The 19248-nt window shown below is 38.0% G+C and overlaps 2 protein-coding genes across 2 annotated transcripts; one reads left to right on the forward strand and one right to left on the reverse strand.

The window, feature by feature from the left end:
- Window positions 1-3397: 3397 nt before the first annotated feature.
- LOC139744913 (uncharacterized) lies at window positions 3398-16802 on the reverse strand. The gene is made up of 9 exons (XM_071655329.1): window positions 16545-16802; window positions 11222-11388; window positions 10613-10741; window positions 9814-10022; window positions 8703-8758; window positions 7505-7558; window positions 6035-6118; window positions 5208-5340; window positions 3398-3752 (listed from the first exon to the last, which is right to left on the reverse strand). Exons 2-9 carry the CDS (start codon window positions 11355-11357, stop codon window positions 3651-3653), a joined length of 903 nt encoding a protein of 300 aa, XP_071511430.1. The 5' UTR covers window positions 11358-11388; window positions 16545-16802; the 3' UTR covers window positions 3398-3650.
- A 30-nt stretch (window positions 16803-16832) lies between these two features.
- Window positions 16833-19248, forward strand: LOC139744930 (AFG2-interacting ribosome maturation factor-like). Its single transcript, XM_071655345.1, has 4 exons — window positions 16833-17119; window positions 17737-17916; window positions 18435-18550; window positions 19151-19248. The coding sequence occupies exons 1-4, from the start codon at window positions 16833-16835 to the stop codon at window positions 19189-19191; spliced, it is 624 nt and encodes a 207-aa protein (XP_071511446.1). The 3' UTR covers window positions 19192-19248.

Raw genomic sequence — 19248 nt, forward strand, 5'->3', positions numbered from 1 at the left:
AACCTGTCTCTGCTCAACACTGTAGTGGTTGTGACCACATTCCCGTATCACATACAGCAATGATGATGTCATCACCTCACCAATCTCCAACTAGTTTAACCCATTGAGGACGAGTCCTAAGTATACTCAGGCAAGCAGCAAAATCAAACCGTCCTCAATGGGTTAAACACAAAAATACAGTCCACTTGGTGTGAGGTGAGGGTGCATATACGTCGAATAATAGACTTAGCTGAAATTAAAAAGACCATAACCTTGCATGTGTAATTCCTCTGTAGGCGCAGAAGAACAATGTCGCTCATTTAACCTGTTGAGAACGAGTCCTGAGTATACTCGGGCAGGTGTCTACGGGAAATGCGTGTTGTAGCAATATCAGTCCATCCTCAATGGGTTAAAGTTGTGTTTTCCACAGTCCCGTCATGATCAAGTTGTGTGCAATTGACTGTACTATGAAAAAAAATTTTTTTGGTTGATGATTTATAGCCACTGCCATGTCCTCCTTGTAAAATAATTATGCATGGTTAGTACAACACAACAATAATTTTAGGTGAAGGACATAACTTTTTTTTCTGTACATTATTTTGAAAGAGGTAAAAGGTGGAAATCCAGTGAAGTTTTGAGACATGTACACCATCTTTAACACATAAGAATGTAGAATCAACTCACACTTACGGTGATGCTTCACCTCGACTGGGTCTCCACTGATTTATGAATGAAATGTTGGCTCTGCAAGATCAATGGAATGATTTCAAATCGATTTGCATGAACTTCCTTATTATCACATGTACAGAAGGCATGACTTACAAAGCTCAAGTATCCATTGACGCTACCCATTTGAGAGAGTCGATGCATTGACACTGCTATTCAGAGAATCCTGCGTTTTCTTTATTCGCTGTAATCAAAGTGACAGAGCAGCTATATATTTTGAGACAATATCTATACAAAAGTGGTCCATTGAAAGTCAAGATACTATAATTACAAAATACTGTATTTCTGATGGCACAGTGGGAGTATGTCTTGAGCATACAAATAAACAAAAAAAAATGTATGAATGAATCAGTGTATATTCAGGTATCTTCAATATCCCATACAAATATGACTACTGCATTTGGCTCATACTTAACCAGGGTTCCCACAGAAATTTGAAAACAGAATTCCATGACTTTTCCATGACTTTTCCATGACTAAATTGCTGCTTTCCATGACTTCCTTTCTGGCACGGTTTCCAAAATCAGACACGTTATGATGGCCTCCACCTCCCCTCACAGCCATCCGTTCCACCCACGATCTTAGTAAAATGTATATGTCCCGGGAGTTATGTAGAATTTGGGATGTCACAAAACTGGGAAAAATGGAAATCATGAATACCAATTATAACAGCAGAGTATGATCACAGAGTATGAGAGTTGCGAGACACGACAAACTGGAAAGCTGCCATAGCCAAGAGGTAAATGCAATTCCATGACTTTTCCATGACTTTTCACAAATTTTCCAAATTCCCTGACTTTTCCCTGACTTTCCATGACCACAAATTTTTCAAGGATTTTCCATGACTGTGGGAACCCTGCTAACCCGTTGAAGGCGATTCCCCAAGAATACTCGGGCAGGTGTCTATGGGAAATGCGTGTTATAGCAAAATCAGTCCATCCTCAACGGGTGAAAAGGAAGCCTTTCGTAAGGCAATGCAACTGACTGGTCACCAGATGGAGACTTTACCAAAGATTAGCCTGTACAAAGTGCAAAGAACAATCTTGTCCTCCACAGCACAGAATTATTGTACAAAAATACTTGCCACATAATATATGGTTTTAATATTTACATATGCATATGAAAAGTCTAAAAACATGACATCAACATCAATGCTATTTACAAGGAAGCACTGACAGAGTAGATTTGACAATATGACTCGACAGCAAGGAACTCAGATTAAAAGAAGACCCAGGTAATTGACTTTTTACCCCTATAAAAGTGGTTGTTCCCATGTGATCAATTTTTCTCACTGGACTTATGTCTGTGAATTTCACTTGCTCATATAATCTTACAAATGACAGCATTTCTCTAATTGCTAGACTATTTCCAGAAATACACTGTATTCTTGTGTTGCTATTATTGCCCTAGTTCAGCACAACACAAAAAATCACAGAAATTTTCACACCATGAAATATTCTATAATTACAGCACATTGAATTGGTTTTCATGACAAATGAATTTTTTCATAGTCAACAGGCACACAAGAGCTGTGAAGGGTGACAATCAGAGTGGATGAATTGTACGACACACACATATCTACCACAGTAAGAAGGCAGTTGTTGCATTAATTGTAACAACCAGGTTGCCACTGCCTGTAACTCGCTGCCAACACTTCATGCAGCCACACTTGACGTCAAAGGTTGGCAAACGGAGAGCGTTTGTCAGCTGATGCATGCGCTTGCGACTGGCAGTATGATACTACAGGTCCATGGTCGGTATGACGATGTGCTACCATCCATCAGGTCTCCAGCCTTAACAAGCTGTATTACTTCAGTCAACTTCTCTAACATGATTACATGGCTATTAGCAGTTCCCGCAGTCTCGTACTGTTGCAAGGTCTTCATGAACTACATAGCTCTCAGTGAGTCACTATGACTAAAAGTGGGGTCAGAGTAAATATAAGTTGAGACACCAATTTCCACATGTGAGTCCACAAGTGACCAGTGGAAAGTATCCACGAATAAACATCACAGGCAAGCTCTGATTAATTCTGGATTAATTCTGGATTAACTTTTAATTGAAAACAATTTGTCTTGAACCTGGCCTATCCAATAGTGCAATAAAATCCTGAATACAATTACACTTGCTGCAAAGAGAAACTTGGTGAGCTTGCCATAGTGCAAATACCCTTTTTTCCCCATCTTGGTATCTTCTAAGACGTTTTAATGAAAATTGCAACACATACTTCTCATCTGATGGTAGCATCTGGATTCAGAACAAAGAGTGTTAGTTGTCAAGTCAAGCAGATTTACCTGAATGTAAAATGGTCATAAACAAAAAGAAGTAACATTTCTCCACGAGTCATCATCTATCCAATATGTCATAAATGCAGAAGACAATTATTACCTTCAAACATGTTTTATTAGTCTAAAATGAACAAGAATCTTGCATTTCACACTATTTGTTGCTATGGTACCTTAACCCCCCCCCCCCCCCCCCACCACCAAATTGAAGATATTCAACTTTGCTCCAATAGTACACCCTATGATCAGACTGTAATCACTCAATGCCTCAAGAGCCTTTCTAGAAAGAATCAGTTTCGACATGTAACTGAAAGCCAGATTATCACAGATATTGGTCTACAGTCGTGCACCTCTCTTTCTTTTCTTTTGTTTTTAAAATTTACATCTTAAAATCTGCAAGACTTTATGATGTCACACTACAAGATTAAATGCCATAACATTATGAACATATCAAGTTGAGATATGATGAAGTCCGGCCACAGTCCAAATTCCATCTTTCCTGTAGACCGCCTGTAGACCGTACACAGACAGAATGAGGTTTCACAGTTCACACTAGATGCAGTATGCTGTCCACGATGCAGTGATGCGTAACCATGGTGACTGGAAAAGGAAGACGATCATGCTGTCTGTGCCTTTCATGCTCTAGCTGCTTCCAGCAAACTAGCTGCTGTCTTTCAGCATTCTACTCAGGGTCTCCTGGAGCATAAGGATGTTGCGCTTGTCGACATCATTCAGCTCCTTGTCTTCAGAAAACATATTCTCCTGCACCCAACACAAAACAAACAGGCAAAGGCAAACTTTACAATATACCAGACAAAGAGGCCTGGTCTGATACTAGTATTTATACGTCACGCATTGTATACACCGAATATTTCGTGAGGTTCTAATTTTTGTGAATTTTGCAAGTCGGGTGCTATTCATGAATGTAAAAACACACGAAAATATTAACTCTAATCCCGTCACGATTGTGGCATGCACACATGTATTTCTCCGTTCAGTACTGTACTCCACGATCGCAAATTTAACCACTTGCAAAAGTTTCAGTAAGTTTCGTTCGCAAAAATTAGACTCGCTAAAGATATGGCACATTCAGTATAGCAGCTAGAGTGGCTTACAGAAAGAGAGAGAAATCAAAAACTTCATAAAACACTTACGCAAAATCCACAGAATGGCCTGATAGTTTGTTTCATGAAGGTCACATTTATTTCAATTTCAAACCACAGTCATAAAACAAGAAAAGGTGGGAAAAAATTCATTTGGCATGAAATAGGGTACTGTAAAAGTGGAAATTTTCGCGGTGTTCAAATTTTCGCGCATTTCGCGCAACCAGAAACTAGCGCGAAAATAAAAGCACGCGAATATTTTTGCTTGCCATATGTGCCTGTGCGTGATGTCTTGATTCCGCGGAATTAAAAACACGCGAAACTCTTCCGACCCGGTCAAGCGCGAAAAATTAGTCACGCGAAAATATCCACTTTTACAGTAATGTTTCTATAGGCACACTACAAAACTCAAGCAAATATTGAACACAAATGTCTAAGTCGATCTAAATATCATACTGGGAAGGCAATTTGTACACATTTTCAAAACCATGGATAATACTTTATTATCCATCAGCTGGAAAGACTCCATAATACTTGGGAGTCAGTCTGAATTCTAAATATCACTTGCCTATGAAGTGCCTTTTTACAGCTGAACCTTCTGTTTGTGACACTGATGCAGAGGAAACTCAGTAGAGAGAGAGATCTGATGGAATGAAACACCTAATGTGTCTAGCTGTTTTAATTTCTCTCAGATAGAATACATCAGTGTGCTTTTCATTGTGTTGAGCTACTCAGATAACAAAATATTTTGAATAAAATATTCTGCTTGCAAGGACCTCTTCACAGGAGTTATGTGTGTGTCACTGTTAAAAACAAAAGGCAGCCTGTATGCAACAGCTCATACTGCACCAACAGGGTTGCCTAGCTCTGTAGATTGAAAAATGTCATAAGGCATAGAAAAAGACACATTTTGAGGGTAAAATACTATATTTTGGTTTTAACGTGGGGAAATTGCACACATCAAGCACTCCAACTGAAGTTTCAGAAACAACAGCACATTCTTTATTAAAAAGACACATTTGCTTACTTTTTATGAAAAGAAACATTTAGAATATAGAAAAAAACAAAGCAAAACTAAACAAAACAAAACATGAGTACACCCTGTACCACTTACCACATTTTCCACAATATCCTGGACACTCTTTGGGTCCTTGGGAGACACCTTGGCCTCCACTGGGCTCCCTGACAAGGAGACAAGGAGTTCCCCTTCCTTGGCACGACGTACTGAGGCTGGAGTAACCTTAACGCTGTGGAGATTGTCCGGAAGGCAAAGAGCATGAATGATGATATAACATCTCTGTCATCACATAGTTATGAAATCCTCATGGGAGCATGTACTCCTGATGCCGGAGAGGATTGTAATTTAAATCATCATTATAATCACCACCATGATATTTCTATTGTCATTATCATTATTTTTATTACTATTATTTTCATAATTATTACATTTACTAACATTATTATCACAAATCACTTTACTATGTCATGCTGTAAACTCAAGTCTATCTTGTCTACACTATATGCATTGAATGTTACCATGTTGCAACTTGTGAAAAATTCATGCCGCAAAGACGGCCATTGGCTCCAATTTGCAAAAATTTAATGCTGCGAAAATAATGTGCTCTACAGTATAATGAAATTTCGGTCACAACGAAGTAAAATTTTTGGCTCAAACATTATCAGCTCTATATTCTTGTATTGTTTATTTGTTCTGTTATAACAATGACTTTGATATTACGAAAAAAAAAGTGCCAGTTCCGAGCCCTTAGTTATAATGGGAGTCAACTGTATACATTTCATTCCTTCACAAATGTGGAACACAAATAATTAGACGATTGTGAGAGCAAAGAACTCTTCTTCCTGGTGGAAACTTGCTGTCATATAAAATGATATGCTGTAAACATGAAACAAGTTAGAATGAAAGGAAAAATAAAATCATACCTTGTATCAAATTTAGGTGTGATGAATGGTGTGGTCATGGCGGATAAGGCAGCCATATTTGCTGGCGTGTGGAAGATGTTTTGCCTGCGGGAGTGAGCATTTACATCGAATCAGAGACTTCAAATGATAGAAGATTGAGTTGTGAGATGCAAGAATGTCACATGGCCACTGAGCAGACCAATTTGATTTGTACAAACATGCAATCGCAAGACAAACAGCTTTATATGACCTTGGAAATGATCTGGTCAAGAGGAAAAAGTGCCTTGGCTGAGGGCACTACTGCTGATGCCGTATGATTCGATCTGGGGACCTTAATTTTGCGAGTCCCTAGACAGCAGCTCCTCAAAATGAAATTTCCTCAAAGCAGTGAACAATGATATGTGCTGAACAAAAATTGGGTCTTGGTGAAAGAAACAATAAACAGAATAACCCTACACAGCAACTGCTGCTACAGTCAGAATATAGTCACACACAATCTGATTTTCTGGTCACACACATTTTCAAACATCCAAGCCCTAAACTGAGATAAGACAAAATCTGCACATGTAGGCATGAATGCAGTCATGCCTCCCAGCTTCCAAGGAACTATCAAATCTCTGTACAGGTAGTACTATAGTACCATAGTGCCTTGTATAGAATAGCATTAGTTTATACAGTAGAATATATGCTTTCTTGTGAAGTTTATAACTAGTACCCCGTTTATAGTGCTAGCGGGTTTCAGAGCCTCCTCGAGGAGGTTCGAAAACCCACTCTGAAAAAGCAGCCTCTTGTCTGTTTATACTGCTCGCCAAAAGCAGACCCTAGCAGGTCCTAGCAGGCTTAACCTTCTCCTCCCCTCTGATTTATGGCGCGGGCTTTTGAGTGACAGTGTGCAAGTTGAAAGACTTTCTGCAGCGGGGATTGGTTGAGATGGCTGGGTTGTTTATGTAAGCAGGTGATGACCTTCAGCAATTACCTCCGGGTCGGCCAAAGAGCGGCTTCTCGAACCCCATTTGCGTTTATACTACAGTCGAACCCACTCGAGCTTGCTCTAGCGGGTTCTGAAACCTCCCCCAATAGGAGGTTTCAGAACCCGACCCGACCCGATCGGATCGCCTTTTCTAAATTCTGTCTGTTTATACTGAGCTGAAAGCCTGCTCGAAGCGGCTACAGGGGGTTTCAGAACCCGCTTTTTCCTTAGTATAAACGGGGTATAACTAGATACAACATTATCTGAACAGGAAAATAACACAAGTTTCAGCACATATGCAGCACTCTGTGACAATTTCAGCGAAATTAAAAGCAAATGCTTTCTAAGAAGTACATTGTGGCATGGGCAAAGTTCTGATCATGATTTGCCTGCATGTATATATCACTTTTTTCCATACTCAACAGCATATACAAAAATATCACAGTTCTAATAATAAGGCCTGAATGAAAGAGAAAGATAAAAACCAGACAAACAGACGGACAGAAATCATGATATCTCACCTTGTGTTGTCATTGTTGGCCGGGGTTTCTGCAAGCACTGCTCTTGTTTTCTTCCTGTTAAAACCAACATATATTCATAAATGATGGCAAAGACTAACCACAGTTGCACACTGGTAGTGCTTTGTAAGGGGTTTGTTACCATAAATTTCAGACAGTTAGAGGTTCAATATATTAAAACAAAACAGCAACAAAAATACCTTAAAAAATAATGAGTAACAAATGTGAAAATATATTCATTTAAGATAACTTGCAATACATGTACAGCTGTATAATGCATTGACATTTTGCACTTTATCTTTATGCAACTTTTGGGGAATCAGTGAATCATGTGGTAAGAAATTATCAAAGAAAAAAAAAATCAGTACAACTGTACTGAAAGTTGACTGCAAAATGTGAAGTTCCACTACAATTTGACTTTAAGTAACTAATAAGAGAAAAAGAGCACCAGACGATCATTGAAGCATTCCATTCTAATGATTCAGACAAATTGATGATTACGATGATAATTGTGGTGACGGAGGCAATGGATCTGGTGCTTGGAAATGTACACAGAGCAATGGGTGATGTGTAGTGATTATGATTACAATGTATTTTTTATAAAACTATTGTAATTAGTGACTCGCACATTGTGTAAAAGTGGAAGCCTCAAGGAGGCACTGCATGTTCATGCAACTTGGGACAAACTTGCAATCTTTGCTAAGGTTATGGAGTGGCTTGCAATTGGTGATGAATTGCTTGTGGTGTCCAGCACAGCGAGAGTGAAATGTCATGACGACACTATCAAAAGCAAAGTACATTATTGAGCTCTCTTTTACAACTTCCCTCTCAAGATCATTGATATCTGCCATAACCCTAGGGCTGTTTTGGAACACTCCTGGATTTTTTTATTTTTTATTTTTTATTTTTTTATTCATTTTTATTTATTCATTTTTTTTCCATGGGGGGGGGGGGGGGGATGAATTGTATGATATCGATTGGGTTGCTCAATTGCACAGATTGTCAGAGATGTCATATTTCACTTCAATTGTTTTTATTGCTTTCATACTTAATTTTATATGAAAACAAAAATATATACATTGTATAGGCATCAGCTTTTTCACACAGCACATTTGAAGTTTTGCATGTGAATAAGTGTCCAAGGTGTGATCAATGAGATTTGGGCTGCAATATATTTTCAGGGCATCATCAGAACCATTACCTCGCAGATACCCTTGTTGCTGTTGTTGCAGTTTTTTTCTTCCTTGCTCCAGTTGCCTATTGAACACAAACACAGAGTAGATGAGATTTACAAAAGGCTTTCACATTACAAAGATGTCCAATGCATCTTGAATCACATCTACCATATAGAATGCAGACATGCTATGTCAGAAAGCTTGTGTGTCTACAAGCCTTCAACACTTAGAAAATAGCATAGCCTGCCACAGTATCAACTATACCAAGCTTCTCAAGACATGTGTGGAACAAAAGAAGAATATCTCCTGATGGCAAAAACAGCTGAATACTAACTGGCTAATATCTACCTAAGATGAAAAATAGTAGGGCTTAACACGTGTCTACCCTCTTTGATTTTTCTAGGCTGCGATGACTCTTCACAGTCTGACTTGACTCATTTTTAATTGCATAATTATTACAGTAAGATGCTATTGTCACTGCATTTTATACAGTGGATTTTGGTTCAAATTCATTGAAATCAATTTCAAGTTGAAGTCTTCAATTTCACCAGTGTGGAGAAGGAATATGAGGTTCAAAGGATTCCATTAATGTCTTCAGATCTTAGCCATAACGTTGATCAATTAAAATGAATTTAAAACAGAAGTGATTATCGAGCATAAATGAGAACACACATTATCATCAGTATTCTTTCTACATTTGACTTGGTTGAAAGACAGTTTTCGTCATCCCTTTGAAATCATGAAGGACAGCAGCAGAGGATAACTCTTAGAACCATATAAAAAAAAAATCTTTTCACTATTAGGAGTTCAACAATAACTACATTCCCTTCTCCTTTCCTGTAAACAATGAATGTCTTCCACTAAAATGACTCTCTTTCACAACTGTCCTATAGTATCTATCTACAAGCAACTCACAGCAACTAATTTCACAGGTTGGCACCATTCATAACCCCGTTGAGGACAGGCTGATTCTACTACAAACGCATTCCCCATAGACACTTGTCAGAGTAAACAAGGGACTCCTCTTCAACAGGTTAATCTTACTTAATCCTACTTCGTTAGTTGATATTCAAAACCTCTGAAATAAAAATCCCCGAATCAATATAGCTCCCTCTGGGGGCAGTCTGTTGTAGTCACCTTGCGCGTTGTTCTGCGTGCTGTGGTGGATGACTGGCTACAGTCTGAGTCTGATTCTGCGGTGGACTGGCTGTCCATTCCGTCCTTGAATTTTGATGAGGTGCTCATCTCCCTACAACTTGTTTTTGCTTCTACAGTCTGGGAAACCATTGTGTCCACGCTCTTAGTTATCTCCTTGATGATCTCAGCTGGAGCTATAGAGTTCATAGCTGTATTGTCAATAGTGCGGATAAGAGAATATATGTACCTGGTATGGTGAATGCAGAGTCCTATTCCGGGCAGAAAGGGCCGGAATAACATGCACACACAGACTGAACAACACAGGAAGGTCATACACTTGGAACAAGCTCTAGTTGATGCAAATTGTGTTGAGCGGTTTACTTAAATATAATCCAAGCAATCTTATCTTTCAGTATTTCATTATTCATTTGTTTCCCTTTCTTCCTCTTCATTTGAAATGCTGTACTTTGTTGTTATCTTTACACATTGTTTTACCCATCTTATCATTTCTATTATACCATTACTCAAGTATCGTCTGTTGACCTTGCCATACATGCCTCTGTAACAGGGAGAAAAGTCTGAAGGACCAAAATCCTGTGAGTGTCACATCATTATTGAACACTAACCCCAAAAAACAAAACAAAAAACAAAACAAAACACCAGACACTGGCAATGTACTGGTAAATGTAAGTTTCGAAGCAACCCCTTCTTGAGATGCAGACAGAGACATATGGGTCAGCTAAATACAAAGAATATGAGCACTACCAAATTGTAAAGAGAGAAGATGAATCATTCTTACCAAAGTAATCCACTTGTTTCATTCGCTTTGTCTCTTTAGACAGCTTCATGGCATGCATGTTGGTGGTGCGCCTGATAGCAAGACACATGTCAGTGCACAGGGCTCTCATCTCTTTCACTTTAGCATCCACTGCAAAGCCAGAACAAAGGAGAGCATGTGACATGGACAGAGCAATAATCACAAGGCTTCTATTATATAGCAATACAGCTCACCTGTCACTCAAATCCCTATGCACAGAAATTAGAGAAAAGGGAATGCAGCGATCACATCTCGGGAAATGCCAACATGAAATGGTCTACTACAGACTCTACAGTAGTTGTGTGTATAATGCTGCGAAAGTGACAACCCAAGGTAATGAAATTATGACATCTGACTCTTGGACAAAATGTTAGACTCATTCCATGTGCAGGATCCTATCCTAACTGAAGATGTCTTGTTGAAGTACAGTACAGAAAAAAAAAAATGATAAAGGCAACAGAGTATAAGGCATAAATAAACTTGACTTTCAAACAAATAAGACTGTAAAATCTTACGCTAAACACTATGGTATGAGCTACATGTGCATGCATGAAAACTTTTTTCTCAAGGAACGCTTGAACGTAACCTCACCATATAGGTCGAAATCTCTCAAGAAATTTTCCAGTTTCGCTTTCCTCTCCTCTTCTGCCATGTCAATCTCCTCATCATCTGGAGGCAACTTTGGCTTTGCTCTGGATGCTACCTTTGTTTTTCGTCTCCTCGGCATTTTGGTTCCTGGTATTAAATCAGTATTGTTCCTAGTGTCAAGAAACAGGACATTGTGATGAGACTCCCTGAGAGTCTACAGGAAATTCAACGGACAGATATACTGTAGCACATAATATTCATATCTCAAGTTAACTGTGGATTATACAAAAAGTAGTTACAATACAATAGACCGCTGTGATGATAGTCTTATTCATTCGTTTTGTTTTGGTTCGTTGGGATTATTTTGCTATAGAGAATTTGTCCCCAACGTGACACGACAGTGTCACATGACAATGTAAACTGCGACCAGCCTGAATGAGAAGCGTACACAGTACAGTGCACTCCCGTTACAACGAACACGGTTATAACGAAATTTCGTTATAACGAAGTAAATCTTCTGGTCCCAAAATTATCACCATTAAAGTCTATGTTACAAAATTCGCTTATAACGAACACGGTTATAGCGAAATTTCCGTTATAACGAAGTCTTTTCCGAGCGCCACAGACAAAGAAAAACAAAAGAAATGTGCTCCGTTATAACGAAATGCGAATTGCTTTCGAAAATACGTAGCGGAACATGCATTTATAGCGTCTCTGCATGGGTGAACGCTTCACAACACTGTGTGTTCGCTCCTTGTGTCACGCACAGTTTCTGAGGGGAACTAGCGTTTATAATTGTAATACAGTTATCCCATCACATTTCACGTAGCTTTCCAGTGTTTGATGAGTATTAAGCAAACATAATATGTGACCCTGCACCTCAAAACAAACAAAAAGTCGCCAGACATGAATATTTAGTTAAGACCATATTCTGAAAGAGCAGACTTTAAGCTTTAAAATGATGTAGAACTCAAATCAAATGGACTCTCCTAACCTATCTAAATATTGGAAAGAAAGCACAAACTCAGGAAAAGTGTGAACTGAGAAAAGAGGCTCTGAAGTACAGTGTCTATTCAAGCGCTTAATCTTTACCAAACCGTGCTGGCTGTGCGATGAATGGGACAAAAAACAGGAAGTAAACAACCAGAGTAACATCAATGAAGGGATTATCAGATTACACTGAAATTAAGCATGCCTCGTTAATACATTCTGTCCATAATTAATGCCAACTTTCAAAGCGGCAACACTATCCTTTCAAAATTTATTAGAGTTGAAAGTGAAGAGTGTGGACAAGGTTTTTCAAAAATGAAAAAGGGACTCTAAAGATACACCTAATCACACTATTCTACCAAAAATGTTCGAGATAAACTGCTAAAAAACACACTTTCCTGCCCGTTTTATGATACCAAATTTTAGCATAATGTAAAAGAAGACCCGCTCTTTCAGAAAATATGAAAAAGTCAAGTTCCGCTAGGTTGACCCATTTCACTTATTTTCAGTCCTCACGCAAATCAGTGTGTGCGACTTTATGTTTTGAGGTGCACGGTCACATATGATATATATACGTGGTTCTTTGTTTTCGTTATATATTGTATTTGTTCGGTTATAACGAAATTTCGTTATAACGAAAGAAAACTGCCGGTCCCGAGCATATCGTTATAACGGGAGTGCACTGTATAGATATCTAACTGTGTTAAGGAGCGCCCTGGGGTTAACGACAATGCAGATTCTGTAAAAGAAGTAAGACCTCTCCTGACTGCACGATGCAGGACCAAGTGTAATTGTTGGGTCCACATAGGGCAACAAAGAAATATTCCGCAATTACTGATTAAACCCTTAACTTGGATCATACGTCCATAGGGCAAGTCCAAGATAACACGCGCGTTACGTATGGGACATTCAGAGACTTTTATGACCTGAAAAATAGTGTTAATGGCCTTTGATCATATTGAACTTTATCATGGTGATTGATATCTAGGAGAAGTATAATCATGTAAAAAATTGAGAAAAATGACCTTGACAATTATATTCTAGAAGAGAAAATATGTGCCGTTACGTATGGGACCAGAAAAATTTTGTTTTTTTGAACATTTTTTTCAACCTCAAAACTCTCTGAAAGTATTTCATTCTACAACTTGTAACTCACTGTGATGAAAGTCACAACACTCAAGATTATCACAGGTAAGTTTCATGTCATTAGGCAAAAAGCTCTAATTACAGGTTCTAATTAAAGACAGACATGACGTGTTACGTATGGGACAGTTACGTATGGGACACTTTGTCCCCCATTCATTTAGTGTGTGGAGAACCATGTTTATGGGTATTTTGCATAATTATTGAAGTAAAATCAGTTGAAACTACTCAAATACTGATCCAGATTGTCAAGGAAACAATATTCCCCAAATATTCACCATCATAGTCATATTCAATCATATTTTCATATTTTTATGACCAACCTGAGTATGCATGCCCATTGTCCCCCATTCGTTTAGTGTGTGGAGAACCATGTTTATGGGTATTTTGCAAAATAATTTTGCAAAATACCCATAAACAAATTTTTGCATGATTATTGAGGTGGAATTAGTTGAAATTACTCAAATACTGATCCAGATTTTCAAGGGAACAATATCCCCCAAATATCTACCATCATAATCATATTCAATCATATTCTATATTTTTTATGACCAAACTGAGTATGTATGCCCTATTTTTATCAGGATAGTTACTACTAAAAAATTTGATAGTTTTAAGTGTTTACTTCCACTGATGAAGGGCAGTTTGCCATTTAGTTTCAATAAAAAACAACTTGACACAAGAAATATTAATTTTAAGAGGTTATAAGCAATACCTGCCGCGTGGAATTTCAGTAATCGAGTAGATGTATGATGTCTGTCTATCAGTCAGGTCATTGATTCAAGTCACACCTCAGTATGTATACCCATGAATTTTGTTGTGGCTACTACTGGAAACTGAATAAGGACAATTTGTGTATCACTTGCAATTAAAAAAAAAATCATTTTACTTTATTTTTTTTTATATCACAACCGTTTCACATTGGATCTCCATCAAATTAACTTTGAATTCCTCTAGTCTTAGAATTGTATGCTCTTTAAATAGTCATTCATATGATTGGTTTCCAGTCATCTCATAAAATGTTGAAAACTGAATCCCCGTTTCTACAAAAACTATACAATGTACCATCCCTTTAATGCTGCTTTTCATTGTGTATTTTGCCATCTTCCCCTCCCCCTTTCTGAAAATTGTTCAGTCAAGTATATGTATTGTTTCAAGTGTCTATAACTCAAAAAGTAGCTACAAAGTTGGGATGCTTTCTTCAGGATGATTGACCATTTGTGTACTGGAAGACCTTCCCAGCTAGCTACATGCATTCACATGCAATATATATGAGGATGTCCCATACGTAACGCATTTGTCCCATACGTAACATTATTTCAATGCCTAATAAAAAAATTTTCTTTTACTGTTTTTTCTTTTTTCTATGGTATTTAATTTCTCTAAACAATAAATTAGAACTTTCCAAAAGGGCATTCAAATAACCTTAGCAATTTCAGAAAAAACCTAAAAAATTGACCTCATTTTGTTACGTATGGGACATCTCATGATAGGACACGAGCTAATTTGCATAATCATTTGCATAATCCCTAAATTTTCATACCAAGTTAAACAATTTGATGAACTTCTTATGTCCACATATTGATCAAATAGAATTCGCTTTCCTTTGAATAAATATGAATTTTTATAAATGTCCCATACGTAACGCTGTGTTTTACATTTATGCAAATGAAGCCCTTGCAATTTGCATAAATTTACATAATATCATTTTTTCCTCCATGGAAATCAAAACTTCAACTCATAAGCTTCAAAATGATACCAAATATGTCAATATTGAGCAAAGATGAAATTTTGCCTTCTGAGGGGACCTTATCTTGGACTTGCCCCATAGCAGGCCTTCTACATGCACATTGAATTGTGTGGACTTATCAAACATTACCTGTTTAGCTGTAAATGGCACATCTTTTAGAAATTAGGCCTACCTCTTTCAATATCTGAACATGTAAAAATTGAAATAATGGCATCAACCTTAACATTACATTGCCATGGACCTCATCATACACCATTAGTGCATTACCCACTTGACCAGTCAAACAAAGCCAACAAAGACACAGTCAAAAGGGAAATATTGATTTCCCCTGCCCAAGTATTAACCTTCTTTTTTATTTTAGTTGACAGAAAAATCCATCTATTCTAACTTAACTAGCTATACTTTAACTACACTTAAAGGGACATTCCAGATGATTTTCATAATTTCACATCATGTAGTTACATAAATCGACAACTCCATGTATACATTTGTTCAATTTATTAATTGTGGTTTTTGAGCAGAGAAACAATACTTTGAAAAACATTAAACAATACACACTGAACAAGGAAGATGACATAGGAGGTTCACAATATTTCAGAAATGCAGCAGTGTAATTCCATTATAATACCGCTTGCTTGCGAGTTCACCTGTGTATAATCTATGCCTGCCTTCTTCTTTTGTTCTGCTTCCTTGAGCCCCAACTCATGCATTCTTGGTATGCTTACTCTCTGCCATGTCATCAATCATCATTGCAATTTGTTCTAAATTTTGAAAATATTCTTATTCTTCATCCCAATAATCACAAATTCTGAAACTCTGCCCTCGGTATAAAATTTAACTAATTTATAGACTAGTTATTTTAATGTAAAATCAAAATCTGAAAATCATCCGGAGGTCTCCTTTATAAAGTGTATTACTAGGCCTTAGCCTGACCAGACACTGTGCTGTCGCTTAGCGACAGCGCTGCGTGTAGTTATAGGCCTATGTATAGTTATCTGTCTGGAGGAATTTCAAAACATTCACTATTAATATTATCCTAATTTACGGTCCTAATACTAGTTAGACTCGGGTAGCATGTAGCATCGACTTTGTTCTAAAGAACAGAGGCCTAACTTCTCACGCTACCTCACCATAGCGGTAATCATGTAGAAATGGCATAACTGACAACGCAACGACGGCATACTAGTAGTATGGATGCGGCTACGGCGCGGCGCGGCGCGGCAGCAGCTGCTGGCAGCCGAGGCAGCAGGGAGGTTTATCGTTTAGAGGCTGTTCAAACTCGAACAAGTGCAAGCGCAGCGAAGGGCAAGCAAGGAGAGCTCAGCACTGACAATGTCACTTGTTTGTGGGTGTTCTGACAACGCGTGGATGGATACTTGCTCGCTTAGACAGTAATTTCGTCTCTCAAGGTCCATATCTTGTTACCGAAATCATAAAACTCACCAATATACGGTAGAAAACTAGGCAAACACCGAGTATACCGACTGGTCTCTTCGATCTTGGTTTTGTTGAAACCGCGCTCCCGTTCAAATTCATACGTGAGGCACCGGTCCCATACAAATAACACACAGCCATTTGACCAATCGCAAATGGGAAAAGAGAAATTAGATTACGCCCTCTGTTGTTGAAGCGTTTTAGTTTCATGATTACGCAATGAGCACGCATGTGTGGACATAACATAAGATTTACCGTATGACGTACAATCATGTAGCTGTAACTCGCTTCGAAAGCATGGCAAATTCAGCAAAATTTACGGTAACGTTGCACACGCAGCTTCGTAAATCATTCAGAAATGTTCAGTCTTGTTGGATGAATTGGAAGGACAATCTAAAAAAAGGAGAGGAGTATATCAAGGCAATCACAAATTTGTCTGAGCAGTTTCACTGTGTATTGCGCGTTTCTCAGTCCCAGTCGTCCAATTGTGCGTTAGTTCACCGTTTCTCGTCGATTCTACAGCAGTTGCAATGCAAGCTAATCCAGGAATTCGAACTGATAGTTCATAAATTGGTGGAAAACATGTAAGATGATGTGACAATGTGACATTGATGTTCAAGCCTGTTTCCTGTCGTTAAATAAAGCTTTTAATTCATTGCATTATTAAATGCACGAAATTGCAGTTTATGTGGTGTCAGTCAGTGTCGTTGATTAAATTTACCACACACGTGACAAGTGTGCATTGCAGTTATCATCATTGTGAGTTAAATTTTATTTAAATAAAGAATAAAATTTTGTTTGTGGGATTTTATCCATTTGCCTAGAAAATTAGGATCAGATAATGGGGAAATGTTGATTCCTACTTCAATATATGTGACTGTATCCTTGCTCGGTATTAAAAACAAATTGTAGGTCATTGTCGTTAGTCACACACTTTGAAGGGCCAGGGTTAACTGCGACCAGCCCGAATGCTTCGTTTGAGCAGTGTAACGAAATAAAGGAGTGCCCCAGGGTTAGACCAGGATGAGAAAATTGATACTCTTTCTACATGTCCCACAAATCTTGCAGAACCTCACTAAATACCAATGAACACATCACATGCAATTTCTTTGACATGCTTCTTTTTTTTTTTTTTAATTACCTGTGTAATACATCACATATGTATTATGTAACTGTAATATTATATTTATTATTTCAACAGAGCAGAAATGCAGACCATAAGCAACAAGATACACCAGCAGTATGTCAATGCGATGTCGGCCTACAAGAAATGCAATCAACATCTGCCAGTCCCTGAAGCTTGCTGTGGATCCGCAACATGGCCAGCTTTGGCCGACATGCTGGAATGGCTTCTGGATCTTGATTATATGTTCCAGTACCTGTATCCTTGTTGTATTACAAGTCTAAAACTAGCAGGTGTGTTGACTATCACACCTTCCCCCCCCCCCCCCCCCCCCCCCAAAAAAAAAAAAGATAAATGAATAAATACAAATAAATAAATAAATAAATAAATAATAAAAATAAAGAATGAGGAAAATAAAATGAGGGAAAACATTACATATGAATTCACCTTATGTTCAAGATAACTGTCAGTGTCATATGTAGCCATTGGCTGTGGGACTGTACTACTCAGTATCTCTCAGTTGGTGTTCACATTTCATTTCTCTCATGTCAATTTGTCTTTGGTAATCAATTTTTAAGTTGATTTATATCTCCATGCTAAAGTGAGGAAAAGACTACCAAAAGCAGATAATTTTATAACTAATCTCTGTATGACTTTCATGATTACTTGCAAGGACAGTGGCAAGCTCCTCTTGCCTTGGAAAGTTGATGTAATTTGCATTTTACATAATCTTCGTTTTGGATTCATCCTTAACCAGCAACATGTTTTATTATCAGATATGAGAACCAGCGTGAGGTTTTTGATACCATAGACTACAGCCAGGAGGAGAGGATGCAGAGCTTGCTGGCAAGATGGACAAGTGGTCACAGTGAAGTAGCAGAATCAGTAGAAAGTATGTGTTGTAACTGGGCCTTTTAATATTGTTATGTGTCATGTGATCGATTGTTTGCACCACAATATCATATGTGGGAAGCCCCTTTCTTCATTATATCAGAGATATAACAAAGCAAACAAAAATCCAAACATTTATATTTTGTAAAATGTACTTATACATCCAGTTGCAGTAATGAAGATAAATCACTCTCATGAAGACTGCAGGTGCCTAACACTGTATTTGCATGCAGTGTAATTACTGTATAGACGGAAGCATCATTTTGTATGGTATAGTGTGTACCATATACAGTGTAGCCGTTATTTCTATATGAAAATGACTTTATACATGTATTGTGACCCACAGCCCCTGATACAGACTGAAGCTGGGATATGGAGAGAACACGAACAAATCCCAAGTCCTTGCTTGTCAGCGTGGAAATTTTTTTCAAATTTGGTTTTGGGCATGTGTTCTCATGTAAATTGTGGACTATTGTGGAGATTGTCGAGAGCCATTATACAGTGTGTAATGTGCACATTAATGAAGTTTTCATCTATGTAAGTGCTGTCCAACTGAAACAACAACAAAACCTCTTAAAAAGTGTTGCCTTTCTCTTCTCAGATGTACTGGCCCACGTTTCTTTTTTCATGGCTGATGGATGAATGGACAAGGAGACTGGATCTTAGAAAGCAGTAGAAGGCAGTTCAGCACTGGAGCAG

Source organism: Diadema antillarum, unplaced genomic scaffold (genome assembly GCF_040938485.1).
Source record: "Diadema antillarum isolate AM-2024a unplaced genomic scaffold, OU_Dant_1.0 seq00001221_RagTag, whole genome shotgun sequence".
NCBI lineage: Eukaryota > Metazoa > Echinodermata > Echinoidea > Diadematoida > Diadematidae > Diadema > Diadema antillarum.

Excerpts from the sequence above, each read along its gene's own strand:
- LOC139744913 (XM_071655329.1), bottom strand. The coding sequence starts at position 11,357 with ATGCCGAGGAGACGAAAAACAAAGGTAGCATCCAGAGCAAAGCCAAAG. Across the intron at positions 8,759-9,813 it reads CACGCAGAACAACGCGCAAG|GCAACTGGAGCAAGGAAGAA; the intron begins GTGACTACAACA and ends TGTGTTCAATAG. Across the intron at positions 3,753-5,207 it reads AGGATATTGTGGAAAATGTG|GAGAATATGTTTTCTGAAGA; the intron begins GTAAGTGGTACA and ends TGTTGGGTGCAG.
- LOC139744930 (XM_071655345.1), top strand. The coding sequence starts at position 16,833 with ATGGCAAATTCAGCAAAATTTACGGTAACGTTGCACACGCAGCTTCGT. Across the intron at positions 17,120-17,736 it reads CATAAATTGGTGGAAAACAT|AGCAGAAATGCAGACCATAA; the intron begins GTAAGATGATGT and ends TTATTTCAACAG. Across the intron at positions 17,917-18,434 it reads GATTATATGTTCCAGTACCT|ATATGAGAACCAGCGTGAGG; the intron begins GTATCCTTGTTG and ends TTTTATTATCAG.